At 33.6% G+C, this 23,034-nt stretch overlaps 3 protein-coding genes across 8 annotated transcripts; 1 reads left to right on the top strand and 2 right to left on the bottom strand.

The window, feature by feature from the left end:
• Positions 1–263: 263 nt before the first annotated feature.
• LOC105156860 (protein DEHYDRATION-INDUCED 19 homolog 4) lies at positions 264–3,776 on the bottom strand. Its single transcript, XM_020692240.2, has 5 exons — positions 3,430–3,776; positions 2,400–2,539; positions 1,451–1,528; positions 1,059–1,318; positions 264–587 (listed from the first exon to the last, which is right to left on the bottom strand). Exons 1-5 carry the CDS (start codon positions 3,488–3,490, stop codon positions 479–481), a joined length of 648 nt encoding a protein of 215 aa, XP_020547899.2. The 5' UTR covers positions 3,491–3,776; the 3' UTR covers positions 264–478.
• Positions 3,777–5,233: 1,457 nt separating this feature from the next.
• On the bottom strand, positions 5,234–8,617 carry LOC105156859 (small ribosomal subunit protein bS6m). 5 transcript variants are annotated; one of them, XM_011073099.3, is made up of 3 exons: positions 8,434–8,617; positions 6,917–7,137; positions 5,234–5,773 (listed from the first exon to the last, which is right to left on the bottom strand). In XM_011073099.3, exons 2-3 carry the CDS (start codon positions 7,097–7,099, stop codon positions 5,507–5,509), a joined length of 450 nt encoding a protein of 149 aa, XP_011071401.1. In that variant the 5' UTR covers positions 7,100–7,137; positions 8,434–8,617; the 3' UTR covers positions 5,234–5,506. The 5 variants fall into 5 exon arrangements, 1 of the variants encoding a protein (XP_011071401.1); XR_016064413.1 differs by lacking the exon at positions 6,917–7,137 and adding an exon at positions 6,370–6,531 and having other exon boundaries at positions 5,634–5,773; XR_016064412.1 differs by lacking the exon at positions 6,917–7,137 and adding an exon at positions 6,370–6,510 and having other exon boundaries at positions 5,634–5,773.
• Positions 8,618–18,538: 9,921 nt separating this feature from the next.
• LOC105156857 (two-component response regulator ARR2) lies at positions 18,539–22,988 on the top strand. Of its 2 annotated transcripts, none has more exons than XM_011073098.3 (6): positions 18,539–18,990; positions 19,524–19,676; positions 19,755–20,141; positions 20,978–21,054; positions 21,207–22,358; positions 22,448–22,988. In XM_011073098.3, the coding sequence occupies exons 1-6, from the start codon at positions 18,822–18,824 to the stop codon at positions 22,517–22,519; spliced, it is 2,010 nt and encodes a 669-aa protein (XP_011071400.1). In that variant the 5' UTR covers positions 18,539–18,821; the 3' UTR covers positions 22,520–22,988. The 2 variants fall into 2 exon arrangements, with proteins under 2 accessions (XP_011071400.1, XP_011071399.1); XM_011073097.3 differs by having other exon boundaries at positions 18,540–18,990; positions 22,445–22,988.
• Positions 22,989–23,034: the final 46 nt, after the last annotated feature.

Raw genomic sequence — 23,034 nt, 5'->3', positions numbered from 1 at the left:
GCACTAAAAAGTGACGGCTGCCGTTCTCACTATCCTAATGAACAAAGCACCAGCATACAAGCACACGCAAGGACAGGGAAGGATAGACATACATTGGAAATTTGGAAGGAATTCCCAGTTGGCAACATATATGCAACAAGAGTTTACTGTCATATACTCGTGACCAATGTGTAGCAGTTAATAGAACAGGCATTTCTCCATATAGTTTGATTTTGCACATAATATGTTTCAACCACACGAAGAGACAGAGAGAGAAAGAGAGAGGAAGCAACCGCTGGATGACACATATATACAACATTCTTCCATGGTTTTCTTATGCACATATAATGTTTCACTTAAAATAGACCTCAGCCGGGCGGGCTACCAAGCAAAACTATGGCACAGTTTCTATTACTCGAGCTGTTCCCTCATGTTACCCTCTTCAAACTAGATCCCCATTACTAATTTAACTAGCATAAATAATGGAGACATCTCTAACTCACAAATTATCATCAAGAAAAGTAGACAGAAGGAGCCCTTGGACGAACTCGCACCTTTGAGCCTTCTCTTTTTGTTCTTCCTCTGAGAGCTTACGCTCTTGAACCGCTCTGTCATCATGAAATCAATGGAAGTCAGATAAAGTTTTTAATAGAGCTTCAAGAAAACGAACAATATGCTGCCGACTTGCTGTACCAACATTATAATTGTCCTTTTCTTCATTTGTTTATTTATGTTAATCGTTTCCTGCAGCTGAAGGGTACTTCGTTTGCCAGCGGGGTTTCTTAAAACCCATATTTCCCACCAGAAAGAAGGGAAGGAAAAGAAAAAACAAACTTGGCTGGTCAGTCCCTGAAATTTCCAAGCCCCGGATTATCACACCCCTCTCCATCAAAACAGAGGGATGTGAACTCCCAGACTTGAGTCCTGATAGTCACCAAGGCTGACGGATAACTTAACTCATGACTGACTTCCAAGGTAAAACACAAAGCACCTTACATGCTCCTACAGTCAATTAATCAGCGAAAAGAAAAAGAATGGGAAAAAGTTGAAAACGGGAAATTTGATGAAATCTATTGTACCTGTCAGCCACACTCTCTACAGCGCTTCCAGCCACAGAGCAAGCCTCAATTGAAGACACATGCTTAACATTAAGAGGTTCATCAACCAGCGACGGATTGTATATGAAGGAGTTTAACAATGGATCTGGTTCAGCATGGGAAGAAGGAACGGAAAGTGAAGATCCACTGAGAAGGGATTGCAGCTTCCCTTCCTGTAATTCTCTTCTTAACATGGACGACAAATCTGGCCCTCCCCTACGGAACCTTCTCCTCCGCGGCACGTAATAGGCAGTTGAGGAAGACCATGAGTTACAATAATACCAGAACGTAAATTAGGAAGAAAAATATTGATATTAATTTCATGGCAACAAAAGACAAAGCTCAACAGCGTTCAATGTCTTTCAAAAGGATATTTTAAGGAGATTCGCATGCTGCAAAGTCACATGGCGAACCAAATCCGATCCCACCCTTTCTGAACAAACAGGGCACACCTGCATGAATGAACATACAATCAATCTGAAACTCAAGGTGTAGTATTGAAGTTTGATTACCAGATCTAAATTTCAAATATCAATGTCATCAGCTATACTGAAACACATCAAGAACAACTAAGGCTCAAGGGCTTGGCAGCATTCAACTTCATATAATTAGCAATAAACAAAAAAATAATTGAATTCAGCAGCAGATACATAAAACATTGGCTTGTTCTCTTTATTAGCAATTGGTACTGCAGGTATTAAAGCTTTCATCACTGAACAATCATAGGTAAAAATAAGCAGGTTAGGTAAGCAAGAATTCCAGATAGAAGCAGGTTCTGCCATGCAGATTTGACAAAAGACTACAGTGGCAAGTCGCAGCATGGTGATACCATGCAGAGACTAACTAGCAAGTGGCATTAAGAATGCTAGTTTGTTTTTGCATCTTAATGCATCAGCTTACCAGATAAAACCTCGGCAATTGAGAAGTATCAACGTGGCATACCTCAAGTTATCGGTGAATGCCTTTGTGATTACACGTGTGCTATAGCCCACGCTTCAGGGATATATATTAAGACATTAAAATTAACTTAGCGGTGACAGCAAATGAGTTACTACATGGAGTATTAACTACCCACATGGCATCAGGCACGAAGAAACTATGTTAATCCTGGGTAGTTTCTGTAAGTTAATACAGTTGACATTTCGTTACAACATCACGTGTTTTCTTCATCGAACACTTGGTGCAACTATAGCAAGCCCTTATTGATTATCCATAAACACATCATGATTATTAATTGACATCGTAACCACACACATACGAGGGCCCGTCCATTCCCACCCCGCGCAGGCATATAGAAAGAAAGACGAAGTGGTGAACAGGTACCCCATTCTTGGCTTCAGCGGCATGCTCTTCATCAATATGACAGCAGAGCCCCACCATATCAAAATCCTCTGCACAAAACGGGCATAAAAACTCTGGTCTCGTCTCCTCATCCTCTTCAAACTCATCCCCTCGATATACATCTGTTATGCATCCACAAAGAAACAAACAATATTTACTATTTACTTGCACCATAAGCAAACCAACACTCAATACACTTGGCAAAAGAGCAAGAGGCCAAGACAAATTTCTCATACGTCTCAAAAAAGAAGAATAATCAAAGATAAATTATTAATCCACCATTATAATCTTCACTGCTAACAAAATGAAAGATTCTCAGAGAAAGAAAAGGTAAAAGTTGAAAACTTTCTTGCCTTTTCCTTTCAGAAAAGAAGACCTAAGTCTTCTGAGGTAAACAGAAACCTACTTCCACAATCTTTTACTGATATAAGTAAGCAAAAACACTTTTAAGAACCCTATTTTCCTCTTTCTTCCTGTCAAAAAACCCATGATTGCTCAACTACAAAATCAAATGAACCATTGTGTTTTCACCAACAACATACTCATTTACCAAGATAGATAAAAACAAATCCCAAACTTCACAAGAAAGAAACAAAAGAGACTTCACATTCTGGAATTTTATAACTGAACCACATCCAATAAAATAAAATCAAAACTTTACGTTTAAACCCATGTAAAAATGGAAAATTAAAAGTAACGAAGGATGAATAGATGATATCTTCATCTTCCCATTTTCGATTTCTATTTCCTAAACCACAAGCAACAAAGAACATGACTAAAGAAAAGATGTAACATTTCTAAAACGTATCATTCTCATCGTCACCTCAGAAACCTCGTAAAAAGAATCAGAATCCCACTTGGTTCCATAGAACAAAAAGAAATTCAAAATCTGGGTAAATTCTCCCACCAAAAACCCAACCAAATCAAACGGAAAACACAGACACGAGCAGCAAAGAAAAGCTTGTAACATTAATGCCGAAAACAGAAAACAGAAAAATGGGTGTAAATAAACCTGATCGAGATTGATATCGCCTAGCAGAAGAATACATTCGCGCCCACGAACGAGGATCCATTTCTCTGGAAATTCACGAATTTTTACCCGGAAAATTTTCTCAAAAACCCTTTTGCAGACACACAACACACAGCGTGTAAGAAATCAAAACATGAATGCATCCACACAGGAAGCTGAATGACGGAAGCTTCAGAGAAATTAAGAGAGAGAGAGAGAGAAATGTGAAGCTCTCTCTACCAAATTTTCATGGTACTGTCAGAGATGTTTGGAATTTATATCCTTGGTTTTGAATTTGACAAAACAGCACTCGCCTTTGCTTGCTATTAGCCACATCGCCACTACCAAACCTCCTTAAATGCAGCCAAAATTTTCAAGATTAGGACTTGTTTGTCAATAACTTTATCTTCTTCTTATATCTTTTTATCTATCTATAAATCTTATTTTATAATAACAATAATAAGAATAAGAATAGTAAATTATATCAATAATTCTTGAATTTAGACTAAAATATACAAACACTCCTTATCTTTTAAAATATTACAATTATGCCCTCTAAATTTGTACAAACATCATCTAAAAAAATATTATTATGACATCCTCAGAAGATATAATTATGATTTTACAAAAGATAGAGAATATTATATTTAATTTAACCTAATTTTTTTTAAAAAAAAACCCATATCTCATTAATCACAAATTTGTCGTACGATGGTAACACCTTGTTCCTCTTTAATTTACAAATTCGTGTCCCAAAAGTAAAATTGAAAAAATGATTTGATCTTCTTATAAAAAATGATGGTGTGATTTTATCTTCATTTTTCAAATTATATCATAAGGTTTTTTTTTTCTTATAAGTAGTTTGTGCTAACAACTTTGAATGAAATAAAATAATTATTTTTATCAATCTAATTTTAATTTTTTTTCTGAACGAATATGTTTTATTAACTTTTATTTTGAACTCAATAGAATATTTAGGAGTTGGGGTGACTGCAGAAGATCATTCAAAGTGCGACTCAAAAAGAAGGTTAAATCATTTCCATAAAAAGCGACAAAAGATCAAAATCGTACCATTTGAGTTATCATGAAGTTACTAGATTATCCCTAGATAGGAAATTGTACCCACAAATTAGTGGTTGGCGAGAGTATAAATTAATTTTATACACCCCCACATTTATGACTAGTATAGTATAAATATCTCCTAGTTTCATTGTAAAGGTAAAGAAAAGAAGGAGGAATTTTTGAGTTGGTAATATGTGAAGTGTAGGTGTTTAGATTATTTACTACCCATCAATGACTAAAACTGGTATAGGATGAAAGTTGTAATTTGCTATCTAACTTATAAGTTGTATCCAGGGAAGAAATTAAATCTCATTCTTTGATAAATTCACACAAAATAATAAACATATATTTACAGAAGCTGAGTAATTGATATTTTAATCCTTTGGAGAGATGGAATGTTTCTCCTTTGAGTTGGTTTCCCTTTGATATGAAAACAGAAACATGTATTAAGAAAGATGAATTGAACATGGGACGTCTACGTAGAATGCCACATTTCTCATTTGCATCTACTCACCCGTGCTGTTCAGGTTGCCACACAAGTAACTACAACTGATTAAGGTTTGTCTTACGAACGTGGCTATGTTTATCTTTGATTATCACTACTCCAAAGACTGTAAAAGACATTTTAAATACTGACTTATACTTTTCACCTAACATACAGTTCCGCACATCTTATCTTTATTTGTCTTATGTTAATACAGGACATTAAAGAACTCGCAAGAACATAAACCTTTATCTACCTAGCTTTCACAGAGAAAAACATCCTAAAAATAGAACCCAACAAGTACAAACCGTCATAAATGAACACAGAAATAGAGAATTGATCCTGTCAGGTTTCAAGTATCTTATACAGATACTTGTGCTAAAAACCAAATCTACTTTTCCAATGAAATGCCTAACGATTGTTGAACCCACTCGTTATGAAACAGTCACATACTTTATTTGATCATAGAACTGGTTCTTGCAGTCGTAGCCTGGTAGAGTAAAAAAAGAACTACAAAGACATGCTGTGGCTGCATCATCCTTCTTTTGTTTCAGATTGCACATCGCCTTCGTGCTCATCGTCCTCCTCCTCATCCTCTTCAATGTTCTCATCATCATACAAATTGCTCCTGAAACTCCTTAGCTCACTTTTAGCATCATCTTCGCCAAAAAATTCCATTCCAAATTTCATCTCACAGTGTTTAACCAAGAGCCAGCGCAGCAATCGGTCTTCCTTGTTCAGGTAGTAAAGCTCACTGTTGAAGCTGGGTGGTGTCATCATTGTCATCTGCATCAATTGTCCCTGCATGCTACACTTATCAATAATCTGTACAATTAGTACTCTTCCATCTTGCTTGAGGGCGGAAGAAGGGAAAGGGAAAGACAAAACAGAATTCAAGGAATGCAGTTTAGTGAAGCATCGATAGAACTAGTGTAGTGAGACTACTCCAGGTAAAGACCAAAATTACCAGAAAGAAATAGCTTAAATAAGTAAGTGGTTAGACCACAGGCATGAACTTCAATGCGCCCGTGGAAGACCATATAACGCCATAGATGAAGAAACTTCCCATCACGTAGACCCTTTAATGTCCGCACTAATGGAATTTACCAATAGGCCTAAGGAAAGTTAGCTTAACCCAATGCCGAGAAAAAGCTTAGACTATCATCAGGTTTAAAGAAATGGCGACAAGAGGAACCATCAAATAGCAATCAGAAGAAATCTGTTTAACAATTAATATCCCCAAGCTTGGGCAGGTCCAGCAGATGGTACAAATCTCTACTATTGCTTGGAAAAAGCAGTATAGCTATAAATGAGTCAGACCTACATGAGATCACAATCACCCACACTACCGTTACCAGCCCTGGTAAAGGGGACGTTGAGAAAAGCATAAGGATTACCTAGCCACAGCAGTGCGTAATGTTGGCTTCATCCTGGGTCTCTCACATAAAAGTAAGTTCCAAAATCTAGCTTTTTTCTCCTCCTAAAAGATCCTCCTTGGAATGGCTTTCTGTGTAGGTATGGTTTGATAGATAAGAGACCTGAAAAGTAGTGAGTGCCAGCTAAAGAATTCCATCAGTTTGCTTGTCACACAATTAAGTGGCGAGAAACTCCAGAACAAGTTAGCAACTTGAATCACCATTAAGGACTATATACAATTAGTGAGGATGAGAATCCATATGTTGTGCAAGGCAAAAGACAAGGGTGATTATTACTGTTTGCAATGATGAGGGCAATAATCACGAGTATATACAAGGGACTATAGAAAACTAGCCAATTATTCAAAACTATGAAGTCTCAATCTATGAAAGTTTTGCACAATTTCAAATAGAGAAGTATGAAGAAATTGAAAAATCCGAAATGGCATGATCCATAACCAAAGGGATAGCACAATGCAGAAACATAATATATGAAATCTCTTTTAGAATGCATTAATAGAAGTACTACCTGATAGTATCGTCCATCCAGTTTCTTAATCCCATAACCCAATTGAACAGTTCCAAAGGACTTTAGATCAGTCAATACTCCATTTCTTCTGTAAACATGCTGTCCTACCCTTGAAACCATATCCATAAGGGCCTCTTTCGTTACATTGGGTTTCAACAAAAGCATGCAGTCATAAAGAGGCATCCTTCCTTTCCAACTGCCTCAGGGATAAATCACTTATGCTACAAGATGAGTTGTTCTCTTCTCAGTAAGGAATGATAGACAGAATACAGATTGGTGCATGATTTGAGGTTTTCAGTAATATCAGATAAAGGAAAAGAAAACATGAAATATCAGAAAGCATTCATTAACATGTTAGATGCCAACCATATTTGTTAAGAGCGCATGTGCCCATTGGTGCAGAGGTTCCCTGGAGCCCCTTCCAAAGCACAGCACAAATTTGCAAAAATAATTTCTTGTATTCATATTTTACACCATTAGTATATTTCCACAGCAATGATACACAACTAGTTAAACATAAAGACAAGAAAAAACTTGGGTTAAGAAAGTAAATTCAACAAAAATAATATAAGTATATAACCATAAAAAAATATGTATTGCAATTAGTCATTTATTTCACAATTTACTTTAACATTTAACAAATACAGCAAGAAAAATCAACAATTTATTTATGTACAGCAAGCAAATTGTTATAACATTAAAGAATTACACAAAGAAAAATAATTATCAAGTAACTCAACAAGTTACAAAAAAAAAAAAAAAAAGAAAATTCAGGGGAAACAAAAGATAAATAACAGGTGGAAGTTGGAACTTTTATGTTTCATAGAAAGAAAAGAAAAAGACGAAGGAACAAAGGAGAAAAATAAAAAAGAGAACACAGAGAAAGAAGGCAATGGCGAACCGGGAGAAATAAGGAAGAAAGAAAAAAGAAGAGAACAACAACGATAAGAAGATGGTAGAAAGACCAGCACAGATAAGGATTTTCGGCTCAAGTTCCCTGCAGAAAAGCATGCTGCTACACACACTCAGCCGCCTGCAAAAGCTCTAGATTAGGGGGACCATTTTAGTCCAAATTATGTTCTAATTTTTATTTTTCAAAAAGCTGAATCAGCATAGTGTTGCAGGGAGAAACCTTAAGTACTCTTAGGAAACCATTTGAAGCTTATGAGTAAAATTTTATCAGTTTTCTTTTCCCATCCCCAAGTTCTCTTAGGCAACTTCTTTTCTCATCTCTTCTTCTTCATTGGGTCAAAGCATTACATAATTTTTTTATACCAACAGACAATTTCAGTCGTAAACTACGAATTGAAAATACACGTACACACCCTAACAGAAAATAAGGCATAAACTCCAAATTGCAAACAGCCATGAAAATTTTCACTCAACAAACCACAATAATGAATGTTATACAATCATAATCACTTGCACAACATTTAGAAGACCCAATCGAAATGCTTATCACATATTTAAAAGAGAAATGAGACGGGTAGTTGTCGTGAGAAGAATGAGGAAACCACCTGATATATGGTTGGGTAGCCGGTGTAGACGATGGAGTGAGCTTGGGGTCTGACGGAGGTGGCAAAGAAGCTTTGAAGGCTGCCGGTGCGACGACGGAGCTTGGAGGCGCGCCGCCGTGCTGTGAGATACGGAGATTTCAGGGTTTAAGTGCTGTGAGAAGTGGCGAATCCAACTCTATTTTGACATCTAACTTGTTTTTAAATTATTTAATAAATTTAATAAAACATATTTTTTATTTATTAATATATAAATAATTAATATATATTTCTTTACACATTAAATAAATTTAAAAGTTTCTTTGTCATAACTCCTTTAATATTGACCTTAGTAACAAATTGTCATTATTAATATTTTACAAGCTCTGTACTTATTTTATTCAAACAATTTAAGAGCTTATTTATAAAATTATATCTAAAGTCGTCTTAATCTCTCGTCTTCTAGACAATGTGGGGCGTGATAGTTGCAATCGATCATATACGGTAATCCTAATTTTCAATTTTTAGATAATTAAAACTATACTTGCATGTAAATCAGTTAAATTAAGTTTTAGTGATTATTATTATTTTGAAATTTTGTGTTCGAAGCCCATTTGAAATAATATAAAAATAATTGTCTTTCGTAAAATATTCTGTACTTTGTGATCATCAATTACTCTCCTATTTAGGCATATATTTTATAGTGACGGTGAATGTATATTATCTTTTTGCATCAGTTGAGGACAAAAAGACTTAATCATCGAGTAAGCACCATTTAAGAACATTCAAACTCACGAAACTCTAACGAAAATAGATAATACCTTTGCATAAATATTCAATCATGATGATATCCCTTCAACCATTTTTTCAAGGTCTAAATCAAAAGACTTAGTCCTCCGCTGAGTAACCCAACGAGTCTAACTCCGATGGCCCATAATAAGATATCAAGTCTATAATTCTTACATATACACCTAGCAGGTCTAAAAATAAGCCCAATGCAACAAAATGACCCATCAGGCAGCAGGGATTCCATGCCATATGCGTACCTAATATTTTCAGACACATCATTTTAAAAAATCTCCAGCAAACTCTCTCTAGATCTATAGCGGGTGGCTTGTCAACAACAGGCAGATTTCGTAGAACTCGGTTTAATTGGAATGACTTGTTCAAACGGCCATATTTTCATTCAGATAAGTCCAAATTTCGATTCATTTTTCTTTTTTTAGTTAGTTAACTCACCTAACTTGCAAAAGTTATATCTTATGCCACAGTTATTTTCAAATTTGCCTCCAGATCAACCTATAAATAGAGGACACAGTGCAATCATTAATGGTATTCGATTCATTAACACTCTCACATTTCTTGCTCTCGGGTTAACAATAAGGCTACAAGCTTCCTGCTCATTTTTTGCACTTCACATTCATTTCCACTTGTATTTTAATATTTTATCAATCCACATTACACTTTATTTTTAAACGTTTCTCTTAAACATCATAGTATTAGTACACTGTTTTATAAATTAGTTCTGTCTTAATTTTTTTTTTTTTAAAGATCCTTCGATAATTATAATATTACTAAATTTGGATACGTATAACCAAAATATGGTAGAAGATAGCGGCGAAGGAGAACAACAAAGGTGTGCATTTGACCTATTTTTCCTCATCACTTTGTGGAAAAGAAAACAAAAAAGGGAAAAAGAAATAAGGTGTGTAGTGAGAGGGACGTGAGATAGAAGCGCACGAACGATGGGCCCACTAATAAATGCATGGGCTGGGGCCCAACCCAAGTACTTGTTCGCGTTGGCCCATCAACTCCGTACCTTATTGGCTTTTCGTGCTGTAGTCTACATAGCTGCTGTTTTGAGTGGGGGGCCCATACCAGATGTCGACACTCTAACTGCGGTCCGGATTTAACCCAGAATGGGTACAAGATGTCGGGGCTGCGGCCGTTGTAGGGAATGACATGCAAGTTTAATAAGGCTCTGTTTGGTTTACCTTTTATATATATATATGAATTTTGATTAATTTTGAAAATGGGTCAATTTGAAAAGAAAATTATTATTTTATTTTAAGATTTTAGAATATAAAAAACAATATAACTAAAACCCAAAAAAAAATCTTCTAATCATGTATACTATATAACGTCACTTTTAAATTATAATTTAATTTAATTTTATACTTTCTATTTTTTAAAAAAGAACACGTGTCAATCACACATTAGTATAAATAATATCAATGTGTGACAGAAAATTTTCAATGTGGTTGGTAATCCACTGCCCCATTTAAACGACAAGAATATTCTAGGCTCGTCTTATATATATATATATATATATATATATCGATTTTAGTTCAACTACATGACAACCTTTGGAAAATTGCAATTTTAGTATTGTATAAATCTATTTTGGTAATTTTATCTTGTAATCTTAAAAAATTTTCACATTGAAGACAAAATGACAGAAAAAGTACACGTAACATGCAGACAATTAGCTCAAGTGGGTGGACTTTTTCAACTGTTTTAGTAAAGTTCATCCATTTTTTAGCCTCAATGTGTGAAATTTTTACAATCATCGAACAAAATTACCAAAATAGATTCTTACAGAACTAAAATTGTTGTTTTTTTATACTTACAGGACTGAAATTATAATTTATTTCGAAAACCCTACATGTAATTTGAGTTGGATCGGTAGCGACAACCCTAAATGTTAATTAGGGTTGTAGTAGATAAGAGTGTGAGGGAAATTTGGGGGAAAACTAATAAGTAGAAAGCATCCCTCTTGGGAAAAAGGCATAAGATGTAGAGTAGCATATTGGTATCAAAACCATAGAAGAAATGGTTGTTGTGGATGTGCAGTTTGGGAAGCTTTATTCTCAGACAAAAGAAGAACAGTTGAAAGCCGTTGATTTCTTTGCCTCAACCACTTACGAATCTTCTCTTTTTAAACGTGGGATTATTTGCTCAGGGCCAACCTTTTTCTCATTCATTAATTTGTGTTTGTCGGGTTTGCGTTTAAATTGGTTAAATATGAGTTTCGAGTGAAAATATATTTCTTTTAGAAATAATTATATTTACATTAATTTCCTAATTTATGATCTATTTATACAAACCATTTCTATCATATGAAAAATTATACATATATCTATCAGAAACTAGTGATGGCAACGGGACGGGTTTGTTTGGACCCGAGACCTGTCACACCTGATTTAAATTTTTATTTTTTTAAAATTACATAATATCAATTTAATTTTAGTTATTTAATATAGTTTTTTATTTAAAATGAATTGTATAATTAATACAAATATTATATTCAATTAATTTTTTATAAGTAATACTAAATATCATTGTAACTTTAGGTAATTTAACATAATTTTTTTTATGTAAAATAAATGATATAATATCAATAATAAATTCAACTATTTTTTTTTTTGTGTTTCATATATAGAGTTGGATATATGCAAAATTATTTCAAAACTTACCTATAATATCATAATTCTCTATTAATAATGTATTACATATGAATAAATAAATAATGTAAAATATTAAAAAAAATAAACTGGGACGGGTTCAGTACAAAACCCGTAACCCACCCTGGACCCAATAACATGAGTACCAAACCCGCCAAGTCCGGGGTGGCGCTCCAAAAATCGGGTCCAATTGCCATCCCTACTAGCTACGTTAACATTATTTACACAAACCACTCATACTTTTTGAATAATTACACAACTCCTCCTCAGAAACATCAATATGATTTGTACAGACCATCCCTATTTTTGAAAAATTACACATGCACACCCCATAAACTTCAACATTATTACACAAATTATCCCTGCTTTTTGATTGTTAGGAATGATTCCTATAATTATACAAAAGACAGAAGTGATATATTTAAACAGACCATAAACCATGAGATGTAAATATAATTATTATTTCTATATTGTTTCGTCATTTTTTCAGAATCAGTTTTGAGATTAAATTATACCAAAATAAACTATATATTTATGTTCGTAGAACCCGAACTCACAATTTCTAAATTCCGTTGATTATCAATTTCCTAAAAAGAAGAAAATTGATAGTTATTTTAAATAATTTAATGATTTACAACACTATTACAAAAAATAAATAAAAATAAAAAACCAATTTTTTTTTCATCTTTTCAATAAGTAACCTTTCAATCATGGTTTAATGGTATACCCTCCACAAGCCCATCTTATTGTGTCGGGTTAGGATTTCTATAATTAGTTAAGTAACGTCAAGAATTAAGGTTTAATCAGATAAAAATTAATACATAAGTCAAAAATATACGTGGAGGCTCCTAATTGGGTGGAGGCACTCCCCAATCTCGCGCGTGACACTCCCTACTCTCTGGTTTGCATCTGCATTTGCATGGGCATATTCCCTTCTCCTTAAAAGCATCTACTCTCACACCCTCCAACAAAACAATAATAATTATTTATTATTTATTTTATTAAAATATATGTTAAAAAAAACCCAACATCCCTTTTTCCATTGAAAGATGAAAACAAACATATGATTAAAAGAAAAACATAGTACAAAGTGAAAAAAACAAATGATTAATGATGTAAAAAGAAGGTGAAAGGGTTTGTTGATGGATGATCATCATTATCATCATCACTTGTTAGGACAATTTTGCCCATAACGGTTTCAAATGTTTGGGTTGTACTAATTAGGGTGTTGTGGAAATTGACACTTGCTTTTGAGGCTACCAATTTTGTTTATTTTTTTAGTTACTTTTGTGAATATCTAGAAGTTAGGGGGGGCGGGCTATAAAGTACAATTTGGTAATTATTGCATAGAGAGAAAAAAAAATAAAAGCAAGAATAAAAATATTTGCATCATATATGATACAGGGTTCACAATAAATGTTATATCATGTACAGTGTGAATTTGTAAGAGTCGAATAATCCTGCTATTTAGTACGACCCGTGAATTTCTTGATCTTTTGACTTAAATTTTGAGTGTCTTTTTTAAAAAAAAATAAATTATTTGTTCGATCATGCTTCTTATTTTTCAAAGTTGTATGGGTTGAGGTTAGAGTCGGAATTGGAGTGGATGATGACCTAATGGAGCCGTGGCGAAGGTTGAGACAACAAATTGCTTCAATTCCTCCGTTTTATGCTTGCCGCTTTTTGTCTAGCTATGGTGGATAAGAAAGTTGTCTGAATAACAAATAGGACGAAAAAATTCTGTATCGAGCCTTTTTTTGTATGTGTTTGCTAATCCTAATTGTTTAAGCATCAAGAAACTAAACTTGTTGTCGCTGAGGTCCTTGTATCCAATCTCGACCGTGCTTACGTTAGAAAATAATATTTAAATATTTATAATAAAATTTATTTAAATATTTTACGCAGTACATGAATTGAGTGGGATTAATTATATTGGTAATTATTATATGTATTTTTAAGGAAAAGACAAGAATTTTATAATTTAAAATGAAAAAAATTAATATATTATAAAGTAAATTACTATAATAACCCTCTCAAAGTCCATTTAGTTTTGGTAGTGGGTTTTGGACCATGAAGCACAATTTCTTGGAGTGGCCAAATTGGCTTCATTTAGAGGTACAATACTATCATTTCTTCAAACTCTATATAGTTATGGTTTGGTATTGGTGAAAGCGATTTCTTCCCAAAAAATAGAAACAATAGTGAAAGCGATGTTCAACTATGAGAGAGTGGCGCAATAGCAAACACGACTATAATTTCCTAAATATTATAAAAAAAAACATATATTTTTGGATAATGGATTTGAGTACTAAAAAGCAACATTCCACCATCCTCATAAGGACAAAACACAAAGACAAAAATTGATTCCCACTTAAAACTCTCAAGCTCCAAATTATGAGGGACACTTGTCAATTTGGGGTAGTGCTTTACAACTACTTTCACATGATGTAGGTGTATAATTCTTGTTTTCCATTTTATTTCTTTTTTATTTTTTTAAAAAAAATATACTAATAAAAGTTACATTTTCTCTTGAATAATCATTCTCGATAAATTATATTAACACCCAATGAAATTAGGTTAATTTTTTACAAAATAAAGCTGCACCCCTATAGGGGTGTCAGTATAATATTTTTTTCAGGGTGTTTGTATAAGTTCTGTCTTTAAATAAGGAGTGCAGTTGTAATTACAATTATAACCTCAGAGGGCGCAGCTGTAATTTAAAAAAAAACATAAAGCGTTGGTGAATTTTGGCATAATTTTATAGGGTGTCAATGTAATTTATCCCCCCCCCCCCTTTTCTTTTCTAAATTTGAATAATTACGCGAGTAATCTTTATTGAAATAAAATTTTAGAGCGGGACACAAATGCCGTCAATTGTAAAAGTAATAGTAAAATCCAACGATACATGATGACGTAATCATATAGAATCCAACTGTTTGCAACTCATGTGGATTCAACATCGTCGATCTTATTGTTATAATTGTTTTTGCTCTGTAATCACTTATATGTCCCGCTGCGAAAGTAGGGTTCATTATAATATTTTATTAAAATTAATATTATAGTTTTTTAAAAAATATTATTTTATGCATATATATGGTTTGTGGATAATTCTTTTTAGGGGTTCATAGGAAACAAGAAAGATTTTCAAGCATGAAAGAAAGCGAAATTACAGAAAAAAGCTTTTTATTTGTCAGAAATGTGATGATAATATATTCATTAACTTTAAATGGTTGGGGGAGTTAGGTGTCTTTATGAGCAAGTGGGGAGGGCAAAATGGTCTAAAATTCAATGCAAAAGTTATCATTTACCACTGTCTTTGCTGCCGTCGTGTAAGCTAACAAACAGCCTTGAACGGCGCCGTAATCTGCTTTTTCTTGTCTTTTTATGTACTAGTTTCTACCCTGTGAGTCTATGTTACTCTACGACGAGTGCAACAAAACACCCTTGCTTTCCTTTTTTATATAAGGTGAAATCATTTTTCTAATAATTAGTTTATTATTATTTTTTAAAAAGAATTCCTCTTAATTGGCTCAAATTGTTATTATAGCACAAATGGTAAATTATAAAGGACTCCCTTGATATAAGTTATAATTATCAATATTTTTTATTATAAAAAAAATTACAAAAAAAGTTTCAATAAAATCAGCGATCGTCTAACAAATACTTCTTAAAGTGGGCTGTCAAAATGGGGTATTTGTTAAACGACCATCAATTTCAGGGGTAATTGTAATTTTTCAAACTATGAGAAAATATTTTAAAATAAAGTGTATATTTTGAACAAGAATAATAATACATATTTGTCTAATAATTTGAAGAATAAAGGATTGAATTGAAAGCAAGAGTGGACATTCTCACATTTGATACACCATTGGTAGAATACAATAATCACATGTCATTGTAGGAAGTTTGAGGTACATTGGACCAATCCCACTCTTGACCGCTTGTAAAGATCCAATAATAATAATAATAATAATATTATTGTTATAATTAGGGTAAATTAAAATGACATCCCTTGACATTTGACATAATTGCGAATACTTCCTCGTTGTGCGTAACGAGCATCTAACACTTAGCCCAATATGTCAGGTTTTTATCTATTTTTTATTGTGAAATGACCAACATGCAATTGTAGATTAAAAATTATAATTTTATTTATTTTCTTTTGGACTAAGTGAATTTTTTATAATTTTTAAAATTTTTTCATCCATCCCGTTTGATTTTTTTTATAAGTTTTTTAAATTAAAATTAATGAAGAAAAGAAAAATACAGCAAAGGCAAAATTGACAATTTCATACCTCCATTCAAAGATTACATAATTTCGTCAAACATTAGGGGGGTATTTATAATTTTTTAAACAATGAAGGAGTATTTGTAATTATGCTAAATCTTAGAAGAGGTCGTTGTAATTTATCCTTATTATTGTTATTATTATTATTATTATAATTTATCAAAAAGTTAAATAGAATAAAATAAAAGTAGTGAGGGTGAGGCTCTACCCCTACGTCTACATCTACATCTACCCCTTGTCCCAATCTAAAGAAAGTGGGAGAAAAAAAGGCAATAAATGCACATGCAATTGGTGACAATCTCATTAATGGAATACACCCATGTGCTTAACACCTAATTACCCACACATTCTTTTTCTATTTATTATTATTTTTATTAAGATAAATTACAAATATTTCTACCACATTCCTCATAATTATATATATAATTCGTCGTTTGAAAAATTAAATACATTTTATACTCTATTGTCACGCCAAATATTTAGTAGACGATTATTAATTTCAGAAAGTATTTGTAATTTTTTCAAACAAAGAGAGCGTACTTATAATTATAACAAATCTCAAAATAATTTATTTTAAAAATAGATTTATAAGCTCATCTAATACCCATTCGTGATAGTCCATTGTAAGGGGTATTTGTTATATGATTGTTAAATTTCAAAAAGTATTTATAATTTTTTTAATAATAAAAAAAAAATTATAATTATAACAAATTTTAAAAAAGACCGTCGTATTTTATCCTTTTATCAGGACAGTGCAGTTCCTCAACGTGGGGTAGACCGTTAATTTATGGGTGGGAAATATAGTAAGAACGTGTTAACTTCAATTGACACCAGATTCCGTGTAATAACAAAGGGTTTATAGGTTTGTAGGAATTTACTTTGGTGATGTATTTACCACAACTTTGTACTACTAATTATTTTAATTCTCCATGATTGGTGTCATTAAATGCTCAAGGATTTTTAAGCATTGTTGTCATACTATATTGTAATTTATGACTATTGTTTTTTTTTAAAAAATATATATGTAATTTTGTCCGTGACGTTCATTACAAAAAAAATTGATTTTTTAAAAAATAATTATAATTTAAAAGTCATGATAAATCAATATCATCTGTTAGTGTAAAATAAAATTAATGCAAAAAATATGATTTTGACAAAGTTTTTTTTCTTTTTTTTAAGCTGTGATTATGTCTTTTAATAAATTAAATAATTGAATAATATATCAGTTCAATCAATATATTAATATAATAAAAAATTATGTAATAAATTATAATAGACTCATATAAAATAAAATATATACTCACACATCCAGTGAGACTCAAACTCACATTCTCAAATTTATTTAAGAGACCTCTTTTTCCAGCAATTTCTCGTATTTTTTTTCTATTTTTTTATTTATCCAACTAATATATATATATATTATATAATTAGTTGTGCACACGTATTTGAGTTTGTCATGTATACGAGTATTAATCATTCTTAAAAGTAATTAATAATTTTTTTTTTAAATTCTAAACCTTTATCTTAAATTCCGAAAATAAAAAAAACATGGAAAACATTTATAGAAAAGTGAAACATGGAAAAAAAATAAGGAAAAAGTAAATTATTTAGGGAAGAAAAATCTTTGAAATTATGGTAAATAAATTGTATTTTAAATAAGGCAAGAAAATCTTGGATTTATGGTAGCCAAAATTGTATTTAATTTCCTAGTTTTTTAATGCAATGAAATCTTTCAAATAATGGTAACTAAATTGTATTTTAATTACTAATTTATTATGGTAATAAAATTCTTTTAATAAAAATTTCTGACAAAAATTTACCATAAAAAGGATTTATTTTTCAATTTTAAATTATGTCATTTTTAGATTTTTGCAAATAAATAAATATATTTAATATTTATACTATATAAAAAAAAGGTCATTTTAACTCGTAAAGAGCAGTTACTTACACCGCAACACTAATTTTTTTGAATTTTCAACTATACCCTTAAAAAATTTGTAAATACCAAAAATACCATTCTATATTTTTAGAGGTCTTCAAGCTCCCTCCCTCTTCTTTCTCTCTCTTCAACTTCTAAGTTACTGAAACCCCATCTTCTACTATTGGAGAACACACGTTTTTATATTTTATAATTTATAATTTTTTTATATAATTTTTTTTTCATTAATATTTTTATATGCTTGTAAGAATTGAGTGAGATGATAATTAATTTATTAAAAAAAAATGAAAAATTGGCTGGCGTGGGGTTAGTTAAGCTCAAAGGTGAGCTGGATCCACACTTGACGAAATGGCCCACTGTCAAATTAATAAATAAATAAATTTAACGCTAAATAAATAAATAAAATTCCCCAAAAATCAAGAAAAAGAAGAACTGATTCATCAATGTCTTACATCTCATCTCATATATAAAAAGCAGCAACTTCAGTTCCTCATCTTCCCTTTTTGCTCTTCCTCCCCAAAAATCCATATAAAAACAAGAAAGTAAACTTAAATCTTGAAGACCCACTTCTTTGTATTTGTTTCCTTGGATTTTCATTTGTCTGCATAAAATTTGTGCTGGAAGCAGCTGAGAACATATGATTTTCCGCATATTTCCCATCTGGGTTATGTCAGTTGCATGCGAATATTAGGTTATATTCAGTGAATTTTGAAGGGAAAAGATGAATCTTGGAGTGAATCCCATGTCTTTTACTAGTTCAAGTGCTTCCTGGAAGTCCGGCGACGGAGTTTCCGACCAGTTTCCGGCGGGTCTCAGAGTGCTTGTTGTGGATGATGACCCCACTTGTCTGAGGATCTTGGAGAAGATGCTTAGGAGTTGCCTCTATGAAGGTAATAAATCCGTGTGTGTGTCTGCGTGTGTGTTTGTCAGACCTTATTGTTCATAAGAAATTGTCTTTCTCTGGTTTTTGGTAGTTTATTTTGTTATTAGAAGGTTTAAATCTTCATGTGTTTTTATAGACTTGTGTTTTATTTATATATATATGTATGTATTGATGCATAATAGATCTTACATCAGAGCTTGATGTTTTTAGCTATTGCGTATGGGTAATCTTGATCGTGTGATTGGCTAGAGGAAGTATGGAGTTTGGGAAATCATTCAAATTCTTGAAAGAGAGGAGAAGGGACAGTTCAAATCAGAAAGCTGGATGGTTGACTTGTAGATCTTGTGTAGAAAATAGAAATCCTAAATCATGATGATACGGGCTGTTCTGTTTCATTGCATTACTTGAAATTCTTTGATTTTCTACGTATTTTAACATAGTTTTTAGTGGTAAATCTACATTTAATAGGCTGGTTGTACATGCTATGTTCATAGGTTTTTTTAGGTGAATAATCTTTTTCTCTTTGTTTGAGATTTTCAGTTACCAAATGTAGTCGAGCAGAGGTTGCTTTGAAGCTACTTAGGGATAATAAAGATGGCTTTGACATTGTTATTAGCGACGTCCACATGCCGGACATGGATGGTTTTAAACTTCTAGAGCATGTTGGACTCGAGATGGACCTCCCAGTCATCAGTAAGTAGTAACCTTTTTAGTTCTTGTGGGTTTTCAAAGTCTTGCGTTTTTCTAATTCCTCTTCTTGTGGTTGCTTAGTGATGTCGGCGGATGATAGCAAAAATGTTGTGATGAAGGGTGTTACTCACGGTGCTTGTGACTATCTCATAAAACCGGTTCGCATGGAGGCATTGAAGAACATATGGCAGCACGTGGTTCGAAAAAAGAAGCATGAGTGGAGGGAAAAGGATTTTGAACAATCAGGAAGTGTGGAAGAGGGAGAACGGCAGCAAAAACCATCTGAAGATGTTGATTACTCCTCATCTGCTAATGAAGGGAATTGGAAAAGTTCCAAGAAAAGGAAGGATGAGGAAGATGAAGCGGAGGAAAGGGATGATTCATCTACATTGAAAAAACCACGGGTCGTTTGGTCGGTCGAGCTCCATCAACAATTTGTAACTGCTGTTAATCAACTTGGAATTGACAGTATGTATCTTTTGGCCTTTGCTCTTGCATTTCATGTTTATTTGCTGCTGGTACCTTCCATAGTTGGAAAAACTAGTAACTATTTGTTAGTTCCTCTGAAGTGCCTTGTTTTTCAAGTTTATCATAATTTTCAATGCAACGAATTGTTGGTCCGGGGAACAGAAACTGCATATTAAGAGCATAAAGAAGCCCAGTTGGAAACATCTCGGGGGGGAAAAATACTAGCTCTAGATATGGTGAAGTTCTCTAGCATTCTCCAATTATATTTTGTTCCTGAACATCAAAGTTAGAGGAAACCCTTGAAAGCCAGTAATAAGAACTTTCATGGTGGAAAGATCTGTCCCTTCTTGAAGGCCTACTTATGAAGGATCTTAATTGAGAACTAAAACTAGTTCAACTTGATACAATAATCAAAACAAAATCACAACTACATGTACCTAAAAACCGAGCTGATTTTATTGTTTCTATTGAGTTGATGCATATATGAGAGATCTGGAAATTAAACGCCGTGGTTCTCAGAGATCCTTCTGCTGTTTATTTCGGATGCCTAAGTTACTGTCATCAGAAATAATGATAAGAACAAGACAACTCGCAAGTATATCTGGAAAACATCCCACTTAGAACATGTTATTGCCCCAAAAGATATGACTTATGGTTGCATTTCTTGTATTTTACTTTTTGTTGAATTGACACGAATAATACTGAATCTAGGTTCATTTTTACTGATTTGGAAAATGTGATGTCTGTTGCCTGCCTTCGTATATGATTGAGTTTCCTTGCATGAATGTTTATAGAACTTGTATTCATTATGCTCCAACTCTGTGCATGAATTCCAGAGGCCGTACCTAAGAAAATCCTGGAATTAATGAACGTCCCTGGACTTACAAGAGAGAATGTTGCGAGCCACCTTCAGGTTGATTTCTAGCTTTGTTTTCCTTTTTCCAAATTAATGTACTGAACAACCTTTCTGAATTCTTGATATCTTGGACTTATTAATATTTAGTTATTTTTTGTAGAGACCTCCTCTATATTGATTTAAAGTTAACTTGACACTGTTTTATGCAGAAATATCGTCTTTATCTTAGACGGTTGAGCGGACAGCACCAGAATGGACTTGGAAACTCTTTTATGGGGCCCTCTGATGCGACCTTTGGGCCAATGACTGCACTCAATGGTCTTGATCTTCAAGCTCTTGCTTCTTCTGGTCAACTCCCGCCACAAAGTCTTGCCACAATCCAGGCCGCAGCACTTGGTAGAGCTACGAACAAGTCTGCCATATCTGTTCCCATGGTTGATCAAAGAAACATTTTCAGCTTTGAGAGCCCGAAGATTAGGTTTGTGGATGGGCAGCAACAGCATAACAATAGTACTAAGCAAGTGAATTTACTTCATGGAATCCCAACAAATATGGATTCAAAACAGCTTGCTGCTTTGCACCAATCTGCACAGCCGTTTAGTAACATGAACAGGCACATCCACTCCCAGTCGAGTCAAAGCAACTCGTTATTGACACAGATGGTTCAACCACAGTCGAGGACCCAAATTTTGAATGAAGTTGGTGGAAGCCATGTCTTGAATCTTCCATCTTCTGTGGGTCAACCGGTTTTGTCCCAGGCAATTCCTGGTGCTCTCTTGGGCCGGAATGGGATCGATAATGTTCACGGACCGACATATGCTTCTGTTTCCCAGCCCTCGGCTGTAGTAGATTTTTCAAGGAGTCAGCGGGCAGAGTTGCCAGGGAATAGCTTTTCACTTGTGGGTAACTCAGGAATCCCGACTCTAGCCACTAAAGGGATGCTCCAAGAAGATTTTAACTCAGAAATGAAAGGAAATAGAGGTTTCATGCCTAACTATGATGTTTTCAACGAGCTAAACCAGAACAGAACGGAGGATTGGGGCTTGCAAAGTGTTGGATCAAACTTTGAAGCTCCTCAACATACGAATTTACAAGGCCGCTTGGATGTTGCACCATCGGTTTTAGTTCAACCTGGATTTTTGTCTGATCGACATATTGGGATTCCATCTGTTAATAAGACAGCATTCTCAGCTGCCGACGGAGTTGTCAATACAGCGAACCTTAGCCAGGCGCTTACCTCGTCTCTTCCTGATAATGCCTTAAGAATTAAGGCTGAAAGACTACCTGACATGGGCTTCCAGAATGGCCCGTTTCCTGATCAGTTTGGCCAGGACGACCTCATGAGTGCACTTCTCAAGCAGGTTGGCTGCTTCATTTCTACTTTTGTGCATCATAGCTTTCAAGATAACCTTATTTGTTCGCTAATGAAAGAAATTCTTAATTACAGCAGCAAGAAGGCATTGTACCCGCAGAAACAGATTTTGGCTTTGACGGCTACCACTTGGATAATCTTCCCGTGTAATTTGCCTAGCCGACTCTTTGTACATAGTTGCAGTTAACAGCTGAAGCTGACCTCTAGCGATCAACGGCCGGGCTGAAACTCTAGGTGTCTTTAATCTTTTTCAACGCTTCAAGACGTAGAATCTTGGTAATGTTTTTACTGCAGTATTCTAGTGTGAATAGGTTCCGGGCTTCATTTTTTGAAAGCAAAAATGCACAACACATGGCTCGATCGTCTGTGGAACGAGAAATGTGCACAGTATGCAAAGCGTACAGTGCGAAAATTTTTGGTTGGATTTAGAGGAGGGGTAGGTGATTGTAGTATAAAGATTGTTGGAATGGAGAATGGATTTTCCCTGATTGTTAGGGTACTCTTTCATTCTTGATTGTGGGATCAAATGATAAGCTATCTGCAACAACCCTTTAGAGTTAAAATAAATGATTTTGATTTGAAATTGGTATATACACATTTGATTTTTTGAGGACCTAAATCTTGTTATTTATTCTTCTAGTTTTTATGTCCAAATTCTCATTTGA

The sequence above is a fragment of the Sesamum indicum genome, linkage group LG3 (genome assembly GCF_026168435.1).
Source record: "Sesamum indicum cultivar Baizhima isolate 11 linkage group LG3, ASM2616843v1, whole genome shotgun sequence".
Lineage (NCBI taxonomy): Eukaryota > Viridiplantae > Streptophyta > Magnoliopsida > Lamiales > Pedaliaceae > Sesamum > Sesamum indicum.
Note: the sequence above shows the minus strand (reverse complement) of the source record. Positions and strands in the feature narration are given on the sequence as shown.